The following is an 18,338-nucleotide window of genomic DNA, read 5'->3' on the forward strand; positions in this document are numbered from 1 at the left end:
TGTCCATATACAAAGGCCTTATACAATTTATTGATTTAATAGTTATACTATTTTACCATTTCTGCTTTTCTCTGGCATCACTTATAATTTTGTAGGAACTGGTAATTTGATTTAAAATTTTAGGTTTTGTTTTGGTTCTGTTTGTTTTGAGACAGGGTCTATATATCCCTAGAACTCATTGTATAGACCAGGCTGGCCTTGAACTCAAAAGAGATATGCCTGCCAAGTGCTGAGATTTGAGGCATTAAAGGTTTTGATCTAATTTTTTTTAAATATGCTTCTAATATCTACTTATAAAGGCACATGGCATGTACATCCTTGAGTTTTTTTTTAAAGATTTTCTTTTGTAATTGTGTATGTGTAAAATGTACATGTGAGCGCAGGTGCCCTCAGAGGCCAGAAGAGGGAGTTAGATCCCCCTGAAACTGGAATTATAAGTGGTTGTGAGCTGCCCACTGTAGGTGCTTTGAGTGAAACTTGGGCCCTCTGCAAGAGCAGTGAATGCTGACTCATGCGCATCTCTCCAGCTCCCTTTAAGGATTTATGCAATTGAGTCAGTACTGCTGTCTACTGGCACAGTGTTGTGCAGCACAAGTCTAGACTTTCCTGTTTTCTACAATGGAGAAGTATATAACCTCTGTATACAAGGGTCCAAACAACGGTTGTCTCTGGAGGTGGGAGAAGTAACCGGAAATAAAAATAAGGGGAACTTTCCGGGGTTGGACATATATTGTTTTGGATGATGCTGCACAGCAGATGTATACATGGGACTACATATTCCACTGCATCAATACATACACCTAAAGTCTTTCTGTAAAAGGTTGGACACATGAATATTTTTGTGTTTGGTATACATTAGGAGAAGTAATCACTTTCCTAGTTCCTGAGTCAGCAGAACAGTAACATCCTGGATGTTACTACATCAGCACTTAACTTAGAATTAAGTAGAGTTAAACAGCACCTGTGACAGAAAAACCAGCACTAAGGCAAAGGACTCCTGGGTAATGCAGACAACCTTCCATTCAAGTGCAACCAGGACACACTATGTACTTACCCCTCTAACCTCACATCTGGTAAAGATCTGTTGAGTGCAATCATCTCACTTGCCATTAAATTGAACTGATTGATTTTAAACATCTCTTTCATCTTTTCTTGATCCTCTTTAGGAATGACGACTGGCTTCCCCATTTCTCCAGGACCTTCATGAGGCTTCTGTACTGGCTCTAGAACTAAGAAGAAGGAAGAAGCTTAACTGACACTAATTTCATGACAACTCATGCAAGCTTTCGAGTAACAACATTCAAGTAAAAACTGTGTCCTCAACAATAGAGCCTCTTCTGGGTCCTCCCAGCCTTTACAGTTGCCCCATGTTGGTGAAGTGACACTGGCCTCTCAGACTTACTCTTTTTCATTTAGAATCTTAAACGGCTTTGCAGATACCTCGGAAACCACCGCTGCAGCCTTCCTAGATGTAAACAAGCTTCAATGCTACTCACTTCCCTTCATGGAATTTAACCTAATTGTCTAAGCCTGCTGAGTACTCCTAAGTACTCCCTCCTTTGGCTCAATTGCTGCCACTTCCATCTAATTGTGCCTTTTCCTCTCTGCTCTCAGGCAGGCTGCCACCTCTGATATCCCCCTTCCCAATTCTATCTTTACCATAGGAAACTACTGCCCCACCTTTTAAAGGCAACTAAAATGGCTTCCCTTTCCTTTCTAAATAACTTATTCATTATTCTTACAACCTGAAGTCTCCAAAAGATAGACCTATGTTGAAGATTGTACAATGTTGGCTGACTGATTAGAACTCTGTGACTATGGAGAGTTGGAATGTTGAAGGTCCACTGCCAAATTATCTTTGGCTATCTTCAATGACCTTTTGACTACATGATAACTTTGAAATGTATTCTTAGCACACCTCTAACCACTACCAATCCAAAAGCTAAGGATATCATTAGATACCCATTGTAGAGAACTCCCTACTTTGCTGTAAAGTGCCTACCTGTAGCTCTCACCAATGTATCTGGCAAGCATGCTGATCTGTAACTTTCACTTGTTCTGTGACTAAGAAACACTCATGCCACCACTTTCACAGTGAAACATCAACTGGAGAAGCACAAATTCATGTTCCTGGAGACTGTCATTTACATTTGGCCCAGAATCAACTATCATCACTTCACTGCCACACAATTTGTCCTTCCAGGACTTCTTTCCATGTCTCTCATCAGTCACCATCTCTCACAATTAATAAACTTAACGCAAGCCCAGAACACTAGATCATGGCTCTGACATGTAAGCTCTACAGAAGCTTAGTCAAGTGTTTCACAGTAGCTTTACACTGAACTAATGAGCAGGTTCAGATGAAAATGCTGGAGTTTATCTATAGTTTATATATAGTGAGCATGTGAGGTGGAGTACCAAGCATAACTACTCCTAAGTAATGCTGTATGGAGGTAACCGCGTTGTGAACAAGAGCACCGTGCCAGATCATGAGCATTCTGCAGATTCTGCTCTACTACGCTTTTTTTTTTAATTTTTTTTTCTTATCAGTTACATTTTATTAACTCTGTATCCCAGCCGTGTTCCGATCCCTCATTCCCTCCCAGTCCCTCCCTCCCTCCCTCTCGCATCTCCACCATGCCCCTTTCCAAGTCCACTGATAGGGGAGGACCTCCTCCCCATTCATCTGATCCTGTTTTATCAGGTATCTTCAGGACTGGCTGCAAAAGCCCTCCTCTGTGGCCTAACAGGACTGCTCCTCCCTTGGGGGGTGGGGAGGCCAAAGAGCCAGTCATTGAGTTCCTGTTAGAAATAGTCCTTGTTCCCTTCACTTTGGGAAACCAATTGGTTACTGAGCTACCACAGGCTACATCTGAGCGGAGGTTCTAGGTTATATCCATACATGGTCCTTGGTTGAATGTCAGTCTCAGAAAAGACCCTGTGCCCAGATATATTTGGTCCTTGTGGAGCTCCTATCCTTTCCCCATCAAACTAACTCCCCTTCTTTCTTATGATTCCCTGTACTCTGCCAAAGGTTTGGTCATGAGTCTTTGCTTTGAAAACACTGCTAGTTAGAGTCTTTCAGATGCGCTCAGTAGACTCCTGTCATACGTTCAATGCACATCCCATCTGTCTTTCTAAACGAGGAATGATCATCTTACCCCATGTCCGCTCTCTTGATTATCTTTTTTAGGTGTATAGATTTCATTATGTTTATCATATCTTATAGGTCTATATAAATGAGTATATACCGTGTTTGTCTTTCTCCTTCTGGGATATTTCACTCAAAATGATCTTTTCTAGATCCCACCATTTGCCTGCAAATTTCATGATTCCCTCCTTTTTGATTGCTGAGTAGTATTCCATTGTGTAGAAATACCACAATTTCTGTACCCATTCTTCCGTTGATGGACATCTGGGTTGTTTCCAGGTTCTGGCTATTACAAATAAAGCTGCTATGCTTTTAAGAGTTAAAAAAAAAAAAAGTTCCAAGAAATTTTAAGCTGAAGGATACACCAAGCTTAGAAGTTACTGTATTAGAGCTGTCATCTGCACAGGGTGAATAAAAGAAGGCAGAAAGAGCAAGAATGGCATACAAAATAAGTTTTGTTTACAATTTCTTTATTACTTTTTAGACTTATTTTTATGGGTATGAGTGTTTTCCCTACATGTATACATGTACACCACAGGCATGTCTGGTGCCTGAGGAGTCAGATCTGATCCCTTGGGACTAAAGTTACATATGGCTGTGAGCCATTATGTGTGTTCTGAGACTTGAACCCAGTCTTCTATAGGAACAACTGCTCTTAACTGCCGGGCTGTCTCTCCAGCCCACTTGCTTATTTTTAAACTTGGAAAGCTTTATTTTCTAGTAGTGAGTCTTGTTTTTGTTTGTTTGTTTGTTTGTTTTTGTTTTTTAAGTGTTCTGAAAGTGCCTCTATACAAAAATAGAGGTAACTTTAAGGACATAGAAAAGCCTTCTCAGATCGACATCATCTGCCTAAGTACTAGTCAGTAGGTGCTGTCTGAGGTGTGGTAAAGGCAACTACCAATACTACAAAGTAGCCAGGCAGACACTATCAGCAGACCTGAATATCACTGAGAAGACAGCCGTCCTTATAATCAGCAGTTTATAAAACCAAGAACTGAAATCACAGGCTCTCAGTTGTTACGAGTCTACTGGAACAGCTCAGTAGATAAAGGTGCTTAACAGCTGGCTCAACAACCTGAGTTTGAGGCCTAGAACCCACCCTGTGAAGAGGCTGAAATCCAGTCCTGCGTGCAGGTTGTCTGTTTACCTCCAATGCACACATGCCACACACAGCACTATATAGATAGGTGCAAAATTAATTTTGTTACTGGTTCCTGAAGGTCCTACTAGTAAGTTTTATTCCTATTTAGTCTTGGGGATTCTGAGGGCAATGGGTAGAAGACCTTATGCTTGGTAGGGGTTTGGTTTGGTTGGTTGGTTTAGTTGTTTGGTTGGTGTTTTGTTTTGTTTGTTCTTGGACATCTTCTATGACCAGCAGATCTACAGGGAAGAGACTTGCTTCATCTTTTCCTTGAAAATAAGCTTTGTTCACCCTTTCTCATCTTCTTAGCACACTAATTTAGTGAGTGAAAACAGTGATACCTAAAAGAAGGAAGAAACATCACAACTGACTTTCCTAAAACTGGAAGTAAAGTTGGTAAAGTGCTTGTCAGAAAGTTGAGTGGAGCAGCACGTGGCTGCAACCCCAGTGCTAGAGAAGCAGACAGGAGGACCTTTGGGAATTTCTGGCTGGATAATTATGCCCAATAAGTGAGCATCAGCTTAAGAAAACCTGTCTCAAAAAAAATAACACATTACCCAGGCCAGCGGTGGCATTTACCTTTAATCCCAGCACTTGGGAGGTAGAGGTATGTGAACCTCTGAGTTTGAGGCCAGCCTGATCTAGAGTGAGTTCCAGGACAGCCAGGGCAACACAGAGAAATTCTGTCTCAAAAAAACTGCAGGGGGAAAAAAATTAGGACACAAAGCGATAAAGGAAGATACCAGACATCAACTCTGACATCTGTGTGCCATACATAAGTATAAGCACACACATATGCATATACCGCCTCCCCCATAGACTGAAAGAAGGAAAACGTCACCACAACTGCCCCTTTTTAAGCTTTGAAATGTCACTGAAATTATAGTACAGGGCCAAGCAGATGGTCCAGTCATTAGAATGGTTGCTACACAAGCTGGATAACACAATCCCATCCCTGAAACCCTGGCTCTGGGTAGAGCTGAACATTCTAGACTGTCTGAAAGATAGGTCTGTCAGTCATCTGAAGAACTACGTGGTCAGAGACTTTAGAAACAGTACAAAGCCCATAAAAAACTGAAGGTGAGCACAATGGTCTTACTAGTCACTGGCCAATCTAACCCCCTGAGACTTTCCTACATTGTACAATGGTTTTTCTGGCCACTCTCAGTGTCCTACTTTTCAATGGTCCCTTTGGCCACTGCCCATTCTCATCTATTGAGGGTGACCTAGTTCACTTTGTAACATACTGTTTACACTACTGTGTGTTCTGTCTGAATTCTTTCAGCAGAGATCTAAGAGCAAAGGAGCATAAGGGACACCAGAGCAAGATCCTACAAAATATGAAGTTACTCAGTGTTTTCATCAACTCTCTCAAGAATATATAAATGTATCCACAGATTCACTAAGAAAAAAAGATATATAATAATTTCCTCATTGTTGCTGTGATTTTAAGATGGAGATTTAAATATCTGGAATTATAAGAAACTCAAGTAATGTAGTTTTAAAAACACAAATTCTGCCTGTCTGCCAAGCAAGTGAATGTTTAAGAGGTGGGACCAGCAAGTGAGTACGTATCCATGAAGGGGATATTCAGACCCTGTGGCCCCCACCCACTTCATTGTTTCCTGGTCATCACAGGTGGGCAGCTTCGTCTACTACACGCTCTGCCCTTGCCATACACAGGTCTAAAAGCAACAGTGATTTACCTTTCATGCTTGTTACAGTGGCAGAAAGCTAGCAGTGTTTCTTCAAAGTAGTGCTCTCCCACTGCTAATATCCTTCTCAATTCAACACCAGATACCCCCAGGCCATCAAAAAGCTACTTCATTTGTCTCCTCAATCTCTAACTCAAATCCAGCTCTCTGAAAGAGGCTCACTAACCTCATAACCTTTTCTGAAATGATTGGGTTCACTTTTTCTCCACAGGCAAAGCATTATCACCTCATTTCATGCTGTTATTTCCAACCCATTTCTCTATTACTTTGTACTTTCGTACAAAAGTTAACTCCTTTTCTTTGAAGTCTATGCTACTAGTGGTTCTCAAAACCACATTAACCTTAGGATCTTCATGAATGACCCCTTTCTTGCAATTTCAATACTGCACTGTCCTACTTGCTGATAATTTCCTCTTCCCTCTTTTCACCAATACGGCTCTCTCAATGTACAAAACATATGTGTGCACAGATATTTCTTTAACCTTGTTTACCCACTTCCTCATGCTGAAGTGTCTTAAAGAAGCTGCAGATCTCTGTTTTTCAATAGTACACCCAATCACTGCCTTCCATGCTTATATTTTCTGAAATGGAACTTAGAACAGTCATCAGAAACCTTATTATGAAACATATTGGCAACACAGGAGAAAAAAAGAGTCTACTGTGTGGATGCATCAGAGGGACAAGGGAGGAAACAAACTACATCTCAGTAATACTTGAACAATACTTATTCCTGGGCTTCTAAGACCCAGAGTCTCATCCAAGCTCCTCCTCTTCTGGGAGTCTGCCTCAGCAATCTATTTAAGCAAGGACATATGAGTGTCAACTTAAACTTTTCTTTCTTCCAAACTTTCAAGGATAGCCTCTAACTAGTTCTTGCTACCCGTGTTTCTCTTCTAGTCCACTCTAGCCACAACCACCAATTCATTCAAAAGTTCCAATCTTGTTAGACGACTTAACGCCTTGTCTGAAATCCTTTGAGGGTTTGACCACTGCCTGCAGATGGGTCAAAATCCACAGCATGCCACAAGATCCTCTTTCACCCTAACAAATGCCAACACTGCAGGCATCATGCTTAGCTTTGACAAGTTTCTTGAAGGGAGAATTTTTTTTAGATGGATTTATTTTATTTATGTGTATGAGTGCTTTGCCTACACATTATGTATCAAATTCCCTGCCTGGAACTGGAGTTGCACATGGTTGTGAGCTACTGTGTGGATGTAGGGAACTGAACCCAAGTCCTCTTCAGGAGCAGCTAGTGTGATCTTAACTGCTAAGCCATCTCTCCAGCTCTTTCTCTGCTCTTGTCCAGCATCTGTCAGAGCTTTAAACACATTCTCCAAGTGAGTTTTCAGGCATGACAGTGTCCCTATTCTCACTTGCTTTTAAGCCTCTGAATTCCAGACGGAAACCAAAAGCTCTCACTCTAACTGACAATACACTAAAGTTGGTTGAAGGAGAGGTAAGTCACTCTGTCTGGGGTAGGAACAGCAAGTTTCATACCAGTGAGAAATAACAGTTGTCCTTTGTCTAAAGGGAGCAGGTGTCCAGCTCTATCCACAGTTAGGAAGGCAGTGTTTTGTCACTCAGCAATGTTATTCATATAGCAGCAAAGCCATAAAGTATTATTTCATGAACTTATAAGTAGATTGATGGGGTTAATCTAGGTATCACTAACATCCTGTTCTAGCAACTAAGCAGAACTGGTACTATAAACCCATCTATAAAAATTATGGTTAAGCATGCACAGTTACTAACACAAATAAATAACTTTTAGATCACAAATTTTGGGTGACCAAGTGTCTTCCTCGTTATAAAAACTGAAGAGTCAAAGAAAATTTGAACTGGAAGAATAACGACATATCATTTTTACAAGAGTAAAACTGCCAAGCCAGGGGTGGTGGTGCACACCTTTAATCCCAGTACTTAGGAGGCAGAAGCAGGTAGTCTACAGAGGAAATTCCAGGACAGCAAAGGCTACACAGATAAACCCTGTTTGTCAAAAACAAAACAAAACAAAAACAAACAAACAAACAAACAAAAAACAACCCGAATTTTTCATGTTCCCCGCCAAAACATCAGCATTACCTATCCAGGTCCTTTGTGTTTTCTTTGCTTCCCACAACACTGCAATGATCTCACTGCAAGATAATCTATAGCTTTCCTTGAAAGTGCTAATTGGAGCTATCTACAATATGAGCAAATACAATTCCCCAGTACTTTTAAAGATTTCTTCCCCTAGAAGGGCCTGAGTTCAATTCCCCGATCATGGCTGACAACCATTTATAATGAGATCTGGTGCCCTCTGCTGGTGTGCAGGCAGAATACTATATATGTAACAAATAAATAAATGGGGGAGTGGATAAATTAAAAAGAATCAAGAAAAAAGAGAGAGAGAGAGAGAACCACTGCTCTAGAGAATGAGATAGACAAACAGGAGACTTGATACTTGCTAACAAAGCTTCAGTGTTCCATTCTGAATTATGGCATTAGACCAATCTACAATTTTGATAGTTCCAACTATGAGATTCCCTATATCACTTGGTAACATACTTTGTAGAAAATTAATTATATTTATTATTAAATTAAAAAACTAAACTTAGCAAATCAATGACAATTTAACATTCAACTGTCAGAAGAAACAATCACAACACTGTTAGAAATATAATCACAACATAGGAACATAGGGGCTACAATTTACCTTAAAATTTAAATCTATATATAAATCTAATTATATAAAATACAACATAAAATTTATATTTACACGGATTAATATACAGCTATAAATCTAAATTTTAAATATAAATATAAAATATAGAATTTTATTATTCATATTAGTAAAATGACCAATATACTTAAGGAAAGTTATATAAAAGGCCACTCACCATCTCCAGCAGGAAGTCCTCTCTCCTTTTTCTCATCACATTTGTTGCATTCACTGAAGTAAAGCAGCAGGAACATATCCAAAAGTACCCAAACCAAGGAGGTGGCCAGAACCACCTTGCAATATGCAAATTTTCTCATGGCACTTTAAGTCAAATGTAAATTTTTAAAATATATATATATAAATATACAAATATCATGAAAATTATTCCAATCTGGTTTCATCAGAAATCACAGTCATACCCTATAAAGAGAAAAAGGGGGAAAAAAAAGACTGTCTTAAATTCAATACCTAGGAAATGCATCATATAATTAATTTAACATCATTAATTATTAATAAATTAATTTCATTAATAAGAAATCCCATTATTATAGAAATAACTTTGGGGGGTTGTTTTATTTTGTTTTTTTGAGACAGGATTTCTCTGTGTAACCCTGGCTGTCCTTGACTCAGCTATACAGCAGGCTGGCCTCGAACTCACAGAGATCCATCTGCCTCTGCCTCTCCGAGATTACAGGTGTGCACCACCATGCCCAGCTTATATAAATAACCCTTACAGAGCAATATCCAATAATAAATAAGGTAAAGGATGTAAATAGCTCTTCACAAAAGAGAAATAGCCAATAAAATTGTATAAAAATGTACTTATTTTCCTATAACTGGATATGTAAATTAAAACAGCAGTAAGCTACTATTTCAGTCTCATCAAAACATGGGTCCAACTGTTCTATTGAATTCTAAGGCAAAAGCCAAAACAATTAGCACAAGAGCATCAACAACCAGTGATCTCAGTCTGAATATCCAGTTCTCCTACAGCCAGTAATGCAGTCTTTCAAGCTGATTTCTATCCTCTTTTCCCCACCAGATCCTACGCACAACCCTCAAGTCACTACTCACCCAGAAAACATTCCCAGAACACACTGCAGGAAAAGGTAGAAAGTCTAAGACCTAGTCTTCCTCTGATGTTCCCAATTTTTTAGTTTCTACTTCCCACTCTTCTACATTCCATGACACTTTTACATCATCATTAGAAAATAACAGGAAGAGCTCATTCACAACTCTGATCAACTGGGATACTCTAACTAAAATTGTTTCTAACAAGTAAATGTTTATCTTGGAAAGCTCTGGAATAGCCTGAGAACCATGTCACTGAATAGACTGCTGACCAGGAGAGAAACAGACCAAGTTTATTCGACCAAGGAAAGCAAGGGAACATCTTGTACTTGGGCCCCAGGCTGAAAGTCATGTGAGCAGATGCCCTGAAGCAGCAGGCTGACAGCCATGTGCCAACATCTTAGAAAGGTGGCCAGCAAAGATGGATTATCTGAACCATCCAGGACAGGTAACTTCATCCATGAAATACTTAAGAGAGTAGTTCTTTACAAGGCAGCTACGGCAGCCAGAAAGTCACCCAAAGAGGTACTAAATGATACTTGTAAGCATAAAGAATTATTACTTCTGTTCAAGTCTCTGATCTCCTACATGTTTTTTCATCAGAACAGCATTTTCTGACTGCAAGGTAAAGAAAACAAAGGTGCTACTGACTTTTTCTACCTCAAATCACATACACTCAATGTGATATTTGACTGTTATATCCAGCTAGTAGTTACTAATAACTACGGAAAAACTCTGAGATTACAGAACACAATGTCACAAAACAATGGCTCTCAGCACAAAAGCTACGTATGTAAATTTATATTTGAGCCATTTCACACAGAAGATTACCTGGCAAGAATCTGACTGCTAATGCAGTGAGAAACAAAACAAAACAAAACAAACCTGGGTCTCATGTAGACCAAGAGGACCTAAAACTCCTAGCAAGCCAAGAATGACCTGCTCCTCCAGCTTCTACCACGCCAGGGCTGAGACTACAGGAATGCACCAAAACAATAGGTTTTTGTGGAGTGAGGAATCAAATACAGGAGCTTATGCAAGCCCTTTACCAACTGTGTATGTCCCCAGACCCATTCTTTAAACTCTAATGATGGTTATACTAATATATATTATTTTCAATTCATTTATAAAATATGTCTTTTCACATCCAGACACCTAAGAAGAAAATACTTCTACCTAATAATCTGTGTGCATTTTTTTTAAGTCTCTTTGTGCATCCTTTATATAAAATGCTTGGGAAAAGGACTGTTCAGATTTTAGAGGTGTTTTTGTTTGTTTGTTTTTCGATTTTGCAATATTTGCTTAGACTTAACTTGCTTAGCTCCACAATAAAAAATCTGCAATGTTCTAAAATCTAAGACACTTTGAGTGTTTTGCCTGCACTCAGTGTTTCAGATTTGAGATAGTTTCAGATTTCTAATTAAGGATATTAATATGATATATATACATACAGAGTGAAAAACTACTCAGAATTTAAAAATCACTGTTGTGATCACTAAGTAGTTCTCTGATTTATTATCCCAAGTTCAGAGGTCAGAAGAACAAAAATGACTTGGAATACTGATAGAGACTCTTAACAGAGCTTTACTGGCTCAAGTGTGTCTACTTAGGGCATGCAATACTAAGTATATTGACTAGTGTATCAGTTTTTAAAGGTAATAAACTTGCTTGGCTTCTAACAGCATCTTAAAATTTTATATTTCTACTTATGAAATAATATATGCCAAATATAAAGAACACTTCAAACACTGAAAAGCAAAATCTCAAGACTGCCATAAATTAATACACAGTTTATATTCCACTATTAGTGACTAAGTGTTCTTGTAGTCATTCAGGACAGATTGCCATAATTCAACACAGGTTTCTGTTATTTTGAGCACTGTGTGGTAACCATACCTCCATACAGGAACAAAAAAAAAAAAAAATTTACTTCGGGCAGTTGACTAGCAAACTGTTTTGGCAAAGGGCCAAATGGTAAACTGCTTTTGAACTCTGGTGTTGTAGGAAGAAATCAGCCACAAATGAATAAAGCAACATTCCAACCATTTACTTATGGTTGTTGAAATTCAGTTTCATGTTACAAATCATTTTTATTTGGCCACTTAAAAATGTGAAAACTCTTCTTTGTCCCTTAGTCATCACAAGAATTTCAGATTTCCAATATACAGACTGTGTCGAGTCAGAAGAAACACATACTTTCATTATGATTAAGAATCGAGAGTTTGATGTATTTACTACTAGCAGCACTGCTGTCAGAAGTCTTTACTTTTGGCAGCCGTGGTGTGACCACTATCTTTTGTTCTCGCACAGCTGGTCTGCTGAGATAGGGCACCATTTAATCCCGGCCAGCCTGTCACTCCAGGCCTCCTGCCTCAGTTCAGCCATGCACTACTGCACCCAGCTTTGCCTTCAGCATTCTATGATCTCTGCTGGCGGTCATTCACCAATTCTTTTCTCACATTCCTACTGAAATCTGGCTCAATACTCTATTAGGCAGCTGGGATACAGAGTTAATAAAATGTAACTAATAATAAAAATAAAAAATAAAAAAATAATCTATTAGGTAGTTTGTTTTGTCTTTTCCTTTCTGTGAAAGTCTTTATATAATGTTGTGTCAGTTATAAGCCCTACATACATTTTTTCCAAATTCACAGCTTACCTTTAATACAGAATATCATTTATAATTCAATTTTTCCATGTCTTATGAAAGACTTCTACCTGGAAATTGTTACTAGTAATGTTTTTGTGTCAAACTTAAAACATTTGTCTTTCCTTTTAAGTAGGGGGTCAATGTCATTTTCTCCCAAAAGGATACTGCCTGAGACCTACTGAAATAGCAGTTCACCCTTTCCTAAAGGCATGCAGTACCCAATCTGTTGTAAACTAAGTTTGTGAGTTATGTTCTGCTCCATTAACCTGTCTCTTTGTATCTGAAACTGCTTTCTGAATTATACTAACTAACTTATTCTTGGTTTATGGTAACACACACACACACACACACACACACACACACACACCCAAGTCTTCTCTCCTTTAACTATTAAAAAAAAATGTTGGTGCACACCTTTAATCCCAGCACTCAGGGGCAGAGGCAGGAGAATCTCTGAGTTCCAAAAGAGCCAGGGCTAACCAGAGAAACCCTGTGTCAAAAAAACAAACCAAAACAAAACAAAGTATTACATTTTTATTTGTGTTTATTTATGTGGAAGGATTTGTGGAGGTCAGAGGACAACTTGCTGGAATCATTTATCTCTTTCTACCAAGTGGAAGGGTTCTAACTTCAGAAAATAAATGTTTGAGGACCTGGGCAAGAGATGGGGATTGAACCCAGGTTATCAGGCTTAGGAGCAAGTGCCTTAACCCACTGAGCCATCTTGATGGCCACCTTTCATTATTTCATTGCTTTTGATTTTTTGAAATAGGGTCTATGTAGTCCCAGTTATCATGGAACTTGCTATGTAGACAAGGCTGGCCTACCTGCCTCTACCTTGTGAGTATAGAGGTTAAAGGCAAGTATCATGCCCAGCCCTTTCACTACTTTTTCAGGAGTGCCTTGCTACTGTTTCCTCATTGGTTTTCCTTAAAATTTTTATATTTTTAAGCTTTATTCCAAAAGCTACTGTAATTCAAATTCAATTAAAATAAATCTCTAAGTAATGAATGAACTGCTATCCTTATGATTCTTCAAATCCATAAAAATCCCACCTCTCCATTTATGTAGGCCTCTGTATTAACAGAGTTCAATAAATCTCATAATTTTGTTTCAAGTCATGTTAGCTATTTTTAAGTATTTTCTTCTACCTGAGTGATATAATTTTTTTTCTTACTAGTTTATAGAAATGGACTTGATTCCTCTTCCTCCCCCTCCCCTTTTCTTTTTTGCTTTTTGGAAACGGTTTCTCTATAAAGTCCAGGTTGTCCTAGAACTTGCTCTGTAGATCAGATGGCTCCAACACAGAGATTCATCTGTTTCTGCCTCCCAAGTGCTGGTATTAAAAGGTGTGCACCCCATGCCCAACTGAGAAATGTGCTTGACTTCTGTTTGTTGATTTCTAATTCAGCTACCTTGCTAAGATGTCTAGCACAATATAAACAGGGGAGGTACTTACAGCATCTTTTGTTACTGAGAAAAAATGGTAGATTTTGGTTTTGTCAGACGAAAAAGAATGTAGCTACTATGATTTACTACTTAATCATTTTAAATGATATTCCATTTGTGGTAAAAGACATTTAGTATGATATAACATCCCTTATTACTCTGAGAAAATGGGTTAAAAAATCATAAAGACCTATTTATAAAAGTTGATAGAAAAAGAAATTAAGCTTTAAAAAAAATCTAAAATGTTTTCCTAGGTAATCTCATTATTAAAATGCACACTAATTTTATCATTTATTATGTTATTGTTTTATTTTTTAAGTTGAGTCTCAAGTCCTACAATTAAGCAATTTTAAAACTATGAGTTGTTTACTTTCTATAAAATTGGTTTTTTGGTGAATTCTACTCTTAGAAAAGGCTGGTATATGGCAACCATATACCTAGATAGCCAGAATCCTACTAGAACTCAGGGTGATAACACTTGCATGTATAATCCCTGGCCAGAGATATATTGTACTTGTCTCCATCATTCATACTTGAGGAAAGCATGTCTATATGAGTCTCACAGAAAAAGCTCCTGGAAACCTGTGCCTCACCTGTCTAGTAAGCATCCCTATGTTATGTATCTTTGCTTGTTATTTAAGGCAAGGTTTTACTATGGTTGGCCCAGGACTCACAATCCTCCTCCCTAATTCTCTAAGCACTGTGATTACAAGAGCTGATATTTCACCCAGCAAAATGTTCTTTGAATCCTCTCCACTAATTCGATAATCAACAGGTTCTTGCACATGGTATAAAACAAAATAATAAAAAAAAATCTACCATTAAGTTTATCCCCAGCTTTAGACAGGTCTTTTCCTGTACCTACCTGAGTACTAAAATTACAAGAGTAGGACACCACACCCAGCATCATTCTATCTGCAGCTCCATCTTTTGCTGTGATAGATATGTCATGAGGTCATGTGAAGTTTTGCTTTTTGTTTTGTTTTTTTTAACAAATCAGTAGCAACTAAGACCATTCAAAACATCTGACATTAAAAATTTGCCTAAACCAGGTGGTGGTAGCGCTCATCATTAATCCCAACACTCTGGAGGCAGAGGCAGACAGATCTCTAAGTTCAATGATAGTCTACTCTACACAACAAGTTCCAGGACAGTTAAGTCTACTCAGAGAAACCCTGAAACTATTTCAAAAAAACCAAAACGAAACAAAAAAAAAAAAAAGCTTGCCATAGCACCTATTTCTTTGTCAGAAAGTAATTATAATTTTTCCAAATGAACAAATCAATGTGTAAATATACAATGGTGAGGTATGCAAGGTTGCCCCTAAGCTCAAATCAAGAAACTTGAATGATAAAGTTGTTCACGGTGATATAAAACTTTCTCTAAATAACAAGTGTGCCCTACCTTGCCTTAACTGTACAAACAATCTGCGTCTCTGAAATTTGGTATGTGCTAGATACAAGGTACCAATATCCAGTAAAAACCCTGGGCCTGAGTTTCTGGCTCCTGCAGGCACTATTTCACGTGTTGTCACAATTACTGGAGAAACTAAGCACACCCCGCTGTCCTTCAGGGCCTCTGTTTCCTTAAAAGGAAAACATACCCATCTTCCAGTTCCCACAATAATAACACACTCAGTAAGTAGTAAGCACTATTTCTAAAGGTGCTTTCTTAGATGAAGCAATCAAGATTCTTTTACCTATGTATAGATGCACTGAAAATGACCACCTGGAATACAGCAATAAGAAGCTCAAAAGCAAACGTTAATTACTCCAGTATCTTCAACACTGGTTCTGTAAGTGATTTCCCAGTGGCATGAGAAGATTATGGGTAGTTCTAGCTAAAGACTTATTTTCTGAACCTGGTCTTCACTTAGTCTTCAGATTGACTTGCTAATGAGAAGTGAGTATAAATGTACTAATGAAGTAGTACTAAGACTATACTTTATTGCCATGTTTCTCAAATTTTAATGAAGTAAGAACTTAGCACAAAACCTTTCTAGTGCTAAGCATGGTGACACATGCCTTTAATACCAGCCTGGGGGTGAGCCGGGAACAGAGGCAGGTGAATCTCTGTAAATTTGAGGCTAGACAGGACTACGTAATGAAATTCTGTCTAAAAAACCTAAAACAAGCTGGGCATGGTGGCACATGCCTTTAATACTAGCACTCAAGGAGGTCAAGGCCAGCCTAGTCTACAAAGGTAGTCCAGGAAGTCAGGCTTTGTTTCAAAAAAACAAAACAAACAAACAAAACATATAATTCTAATACATGAATATAAAACATAAAGTCCAACAGATTTAAGTTTTAAAATCCATGGAGAAGTATAACCATGAAATCATTGATTCCCAATTATTATCAACTTACCCCAAAGTGGCTTTTCAAATGAATTCATATCACAAATCCACATGTCTCACATCATCTGTTGAAAAATAAATTTTCTAAAATCAGTGTATTTCAGAGTAACTCTTTCCTCCTCCCTTACCTCCACGATTCCATACACCACACTGCAGGCCAGCTGCCCAGTTGAATGTAAGGCCCATCAATTATTCAGCTACTTTCTCAAAACTAAGTATAGCACCTGGGGCACAGGCATGCCAGTTAACTTCTATTTTAAAAACAAGTGAGTTGATAAAATGTTACTATCCGAAAACTCAGTGAAAATAGTATAAATTCTCCTTTTTCCTCTTAGAAAATGATGGCATCAACTTTTCAGACAAGAAGGTCAAAGACAGGCAGACAGCCATCTGCAGTAGATACTGTTTACTCCTTATTTCACATCCAGACATTTTCACCATATTAGACACCAACGCAATTTTAGTGACAATTCTCTACTAGGCCACCTATTCCTGACTGGCCCAGACCAACCACAGCCACTTGAATTTATCTTGCCAAAGAACAAAACTAAATCATGATCAATGGGACCTATTGGGAAACCTGTTAGAAAGCATTTGGAGAAAGTTCTCTCTTTAGGGAAAAAGATGATGATAGAGAAATAGTATCTTTCTACTTCTAGATACTCTGAATCAAAACAAAAGTATCTATCTGAGCTGACAGGATTTCACCCCAGCATCTGGCTCTCAAGTCTTCACTGGTAAAATGAAACAACTGAGATTTTGTTTAAAACAACAGGAGTGTGATCCAGAGTTAGAGGGAGTATTCAACAAATAGCTTTACAAACTTAAAAAGAAAGGAAGGGGTAGGGAACCAAAGTTGAAAAGGTTAAAAAAAAAAAAAAAGAACATCAATTTAAACAAAAATTAGAAATGGGATTTTTGTAAAAAAATCACAGAAAATCCACCAATACAGAAAGCATATGATGAAATGGCAGAAATTAAGCCAAATATACGTTATCAATATTAAGATTAAAAAAAAAACAGTACATTCAAAGGTAAGGTGTGAAGTTTAAAAAGGTGCAGGTGCGTGGTATGTGGCCTTCATGAGACATAAATCAAAAGCATAAAGACTCCACGAGATCCTGTTAGTAAAAGCACATAGATGTGTACACAGCAAGGTGCAAAGTTATGCTAAACTAATCTGATATCAGTAGTTATGATTTCTGGATGAAACAAGAACAGTTGTCTGCAACCCACAAAAAGAACTACAGAAATGGCAACCTCTGAAAGAGGGTCTGTACAAGGCACGCACACAGGCACACACACACACACACACACACACACACACACACAACAAAGAGTGAATACTTCAACTACTTTTTAAATTCAACCAAAGACCTTACTAGTCAAGGACTGGGAGAAAATTTCAAGAAACAATTAATAAACTTTAGTATTAAACTGCATTAAAGACTTCTCCAAATCAAGGCAGGCAAGAAGATTTGGAAACTTACCTGTGTAGTAAGCACTCATATAGGATGGGAAGGCCCTGGGCTAAAACCCTAGCACCAACAGAGTAAGAGAAAGAATGAATACTGTAAGCAGGAGGAAAATGATGCCAAATGAAGAAAGGAATTGGCAGTATCTATTAAAGCTTTAGCACCACCATACCACACTACTTCATAATCCAACTCCAGCTTCATAATCTGAAGATTTTTTTTTAAACAGGACCATAAGGAGACAGGATTGCATATTGTCTCTAATAGCCAACAAAAGAGTGACAGCCTAAAGGCTCATCAAGAGGAAAACAGAGGGGCTGGAAAGATAGACGGCTCAGCAGTTAAGAGTGCTTGTTCTTCTAGAAGACTAGAGTTTGGTTCCAACTCCTGTAATTCCAGCTCCAAAAGATCTGGACTCCTCTTTCCAGACTCCAAAGGCATGTAAACACCCACCCACCCACACCCCCCCCCCCCCCACACACACACTAAATAAAACTATCTTTAAAGGAAAATAAATGACCTGTACAACAGAATACTATACAGCAGATAAAATGAGTAAATAAAAACTATGTGTCAATATGAGTACAAGAAATGAGAAGCACCATTTTAAGTACAGGTACAGCTTG

General features: G+C 38.3%; 1 protein-coding gene across 5 annotated transcripts in view; it reads right to left on the reverse strand.

The window, feature by feature from the left end:
• Galnt1 (polypeptide N-acetylgalactosaminyltransferase 1) overlaps positions 1–18,338 on the reverse strand; it is a 125,368-nt gene that overhangs the window by 80,460 nt on the left and 26,570 nt on the right. For all 5 annotated transcript variants that reach the window (XM_060377594.1, XM_060377593.1, XM_060377596.1 and 2 more), the window contains exons 2-4: positions 16,248–16,302; positions 8,890–9,131; positions 1,055–1,229 (exon numbers count right to left, since the gene is read on the reverse strand). In XM_060377594.1, coding sequence (XP_060233577.1) covers positions 1,055–1,229; positions 8,890–9,028 — 314 coding nt within the window. In that variant the 5' untranslated portion in view covers positions 9,029–9,131; positions 16,248–16,302. The remainder of the gene's footprint in view (positions 1–1,054; positions 1,230–8,889; positions 9,132–16,247; positions 16,303–18,338) is intronic.

The sequence above is a fragment of the Meriones unguiculatus genome, chromosome 2 (assembly GCF_030254825.1).
Source record: "Meriones unguiculatus strain TT.TT164.6M chromosome 2, Bangor_MerUng_6.1, whole genome shotgun sequence".
Lineage (NCBI taxonomy): Eukaryota > Metazoa > Chordata > Mammalia > Rodentia > Muridae > Meriones > Meriones unguiculatus.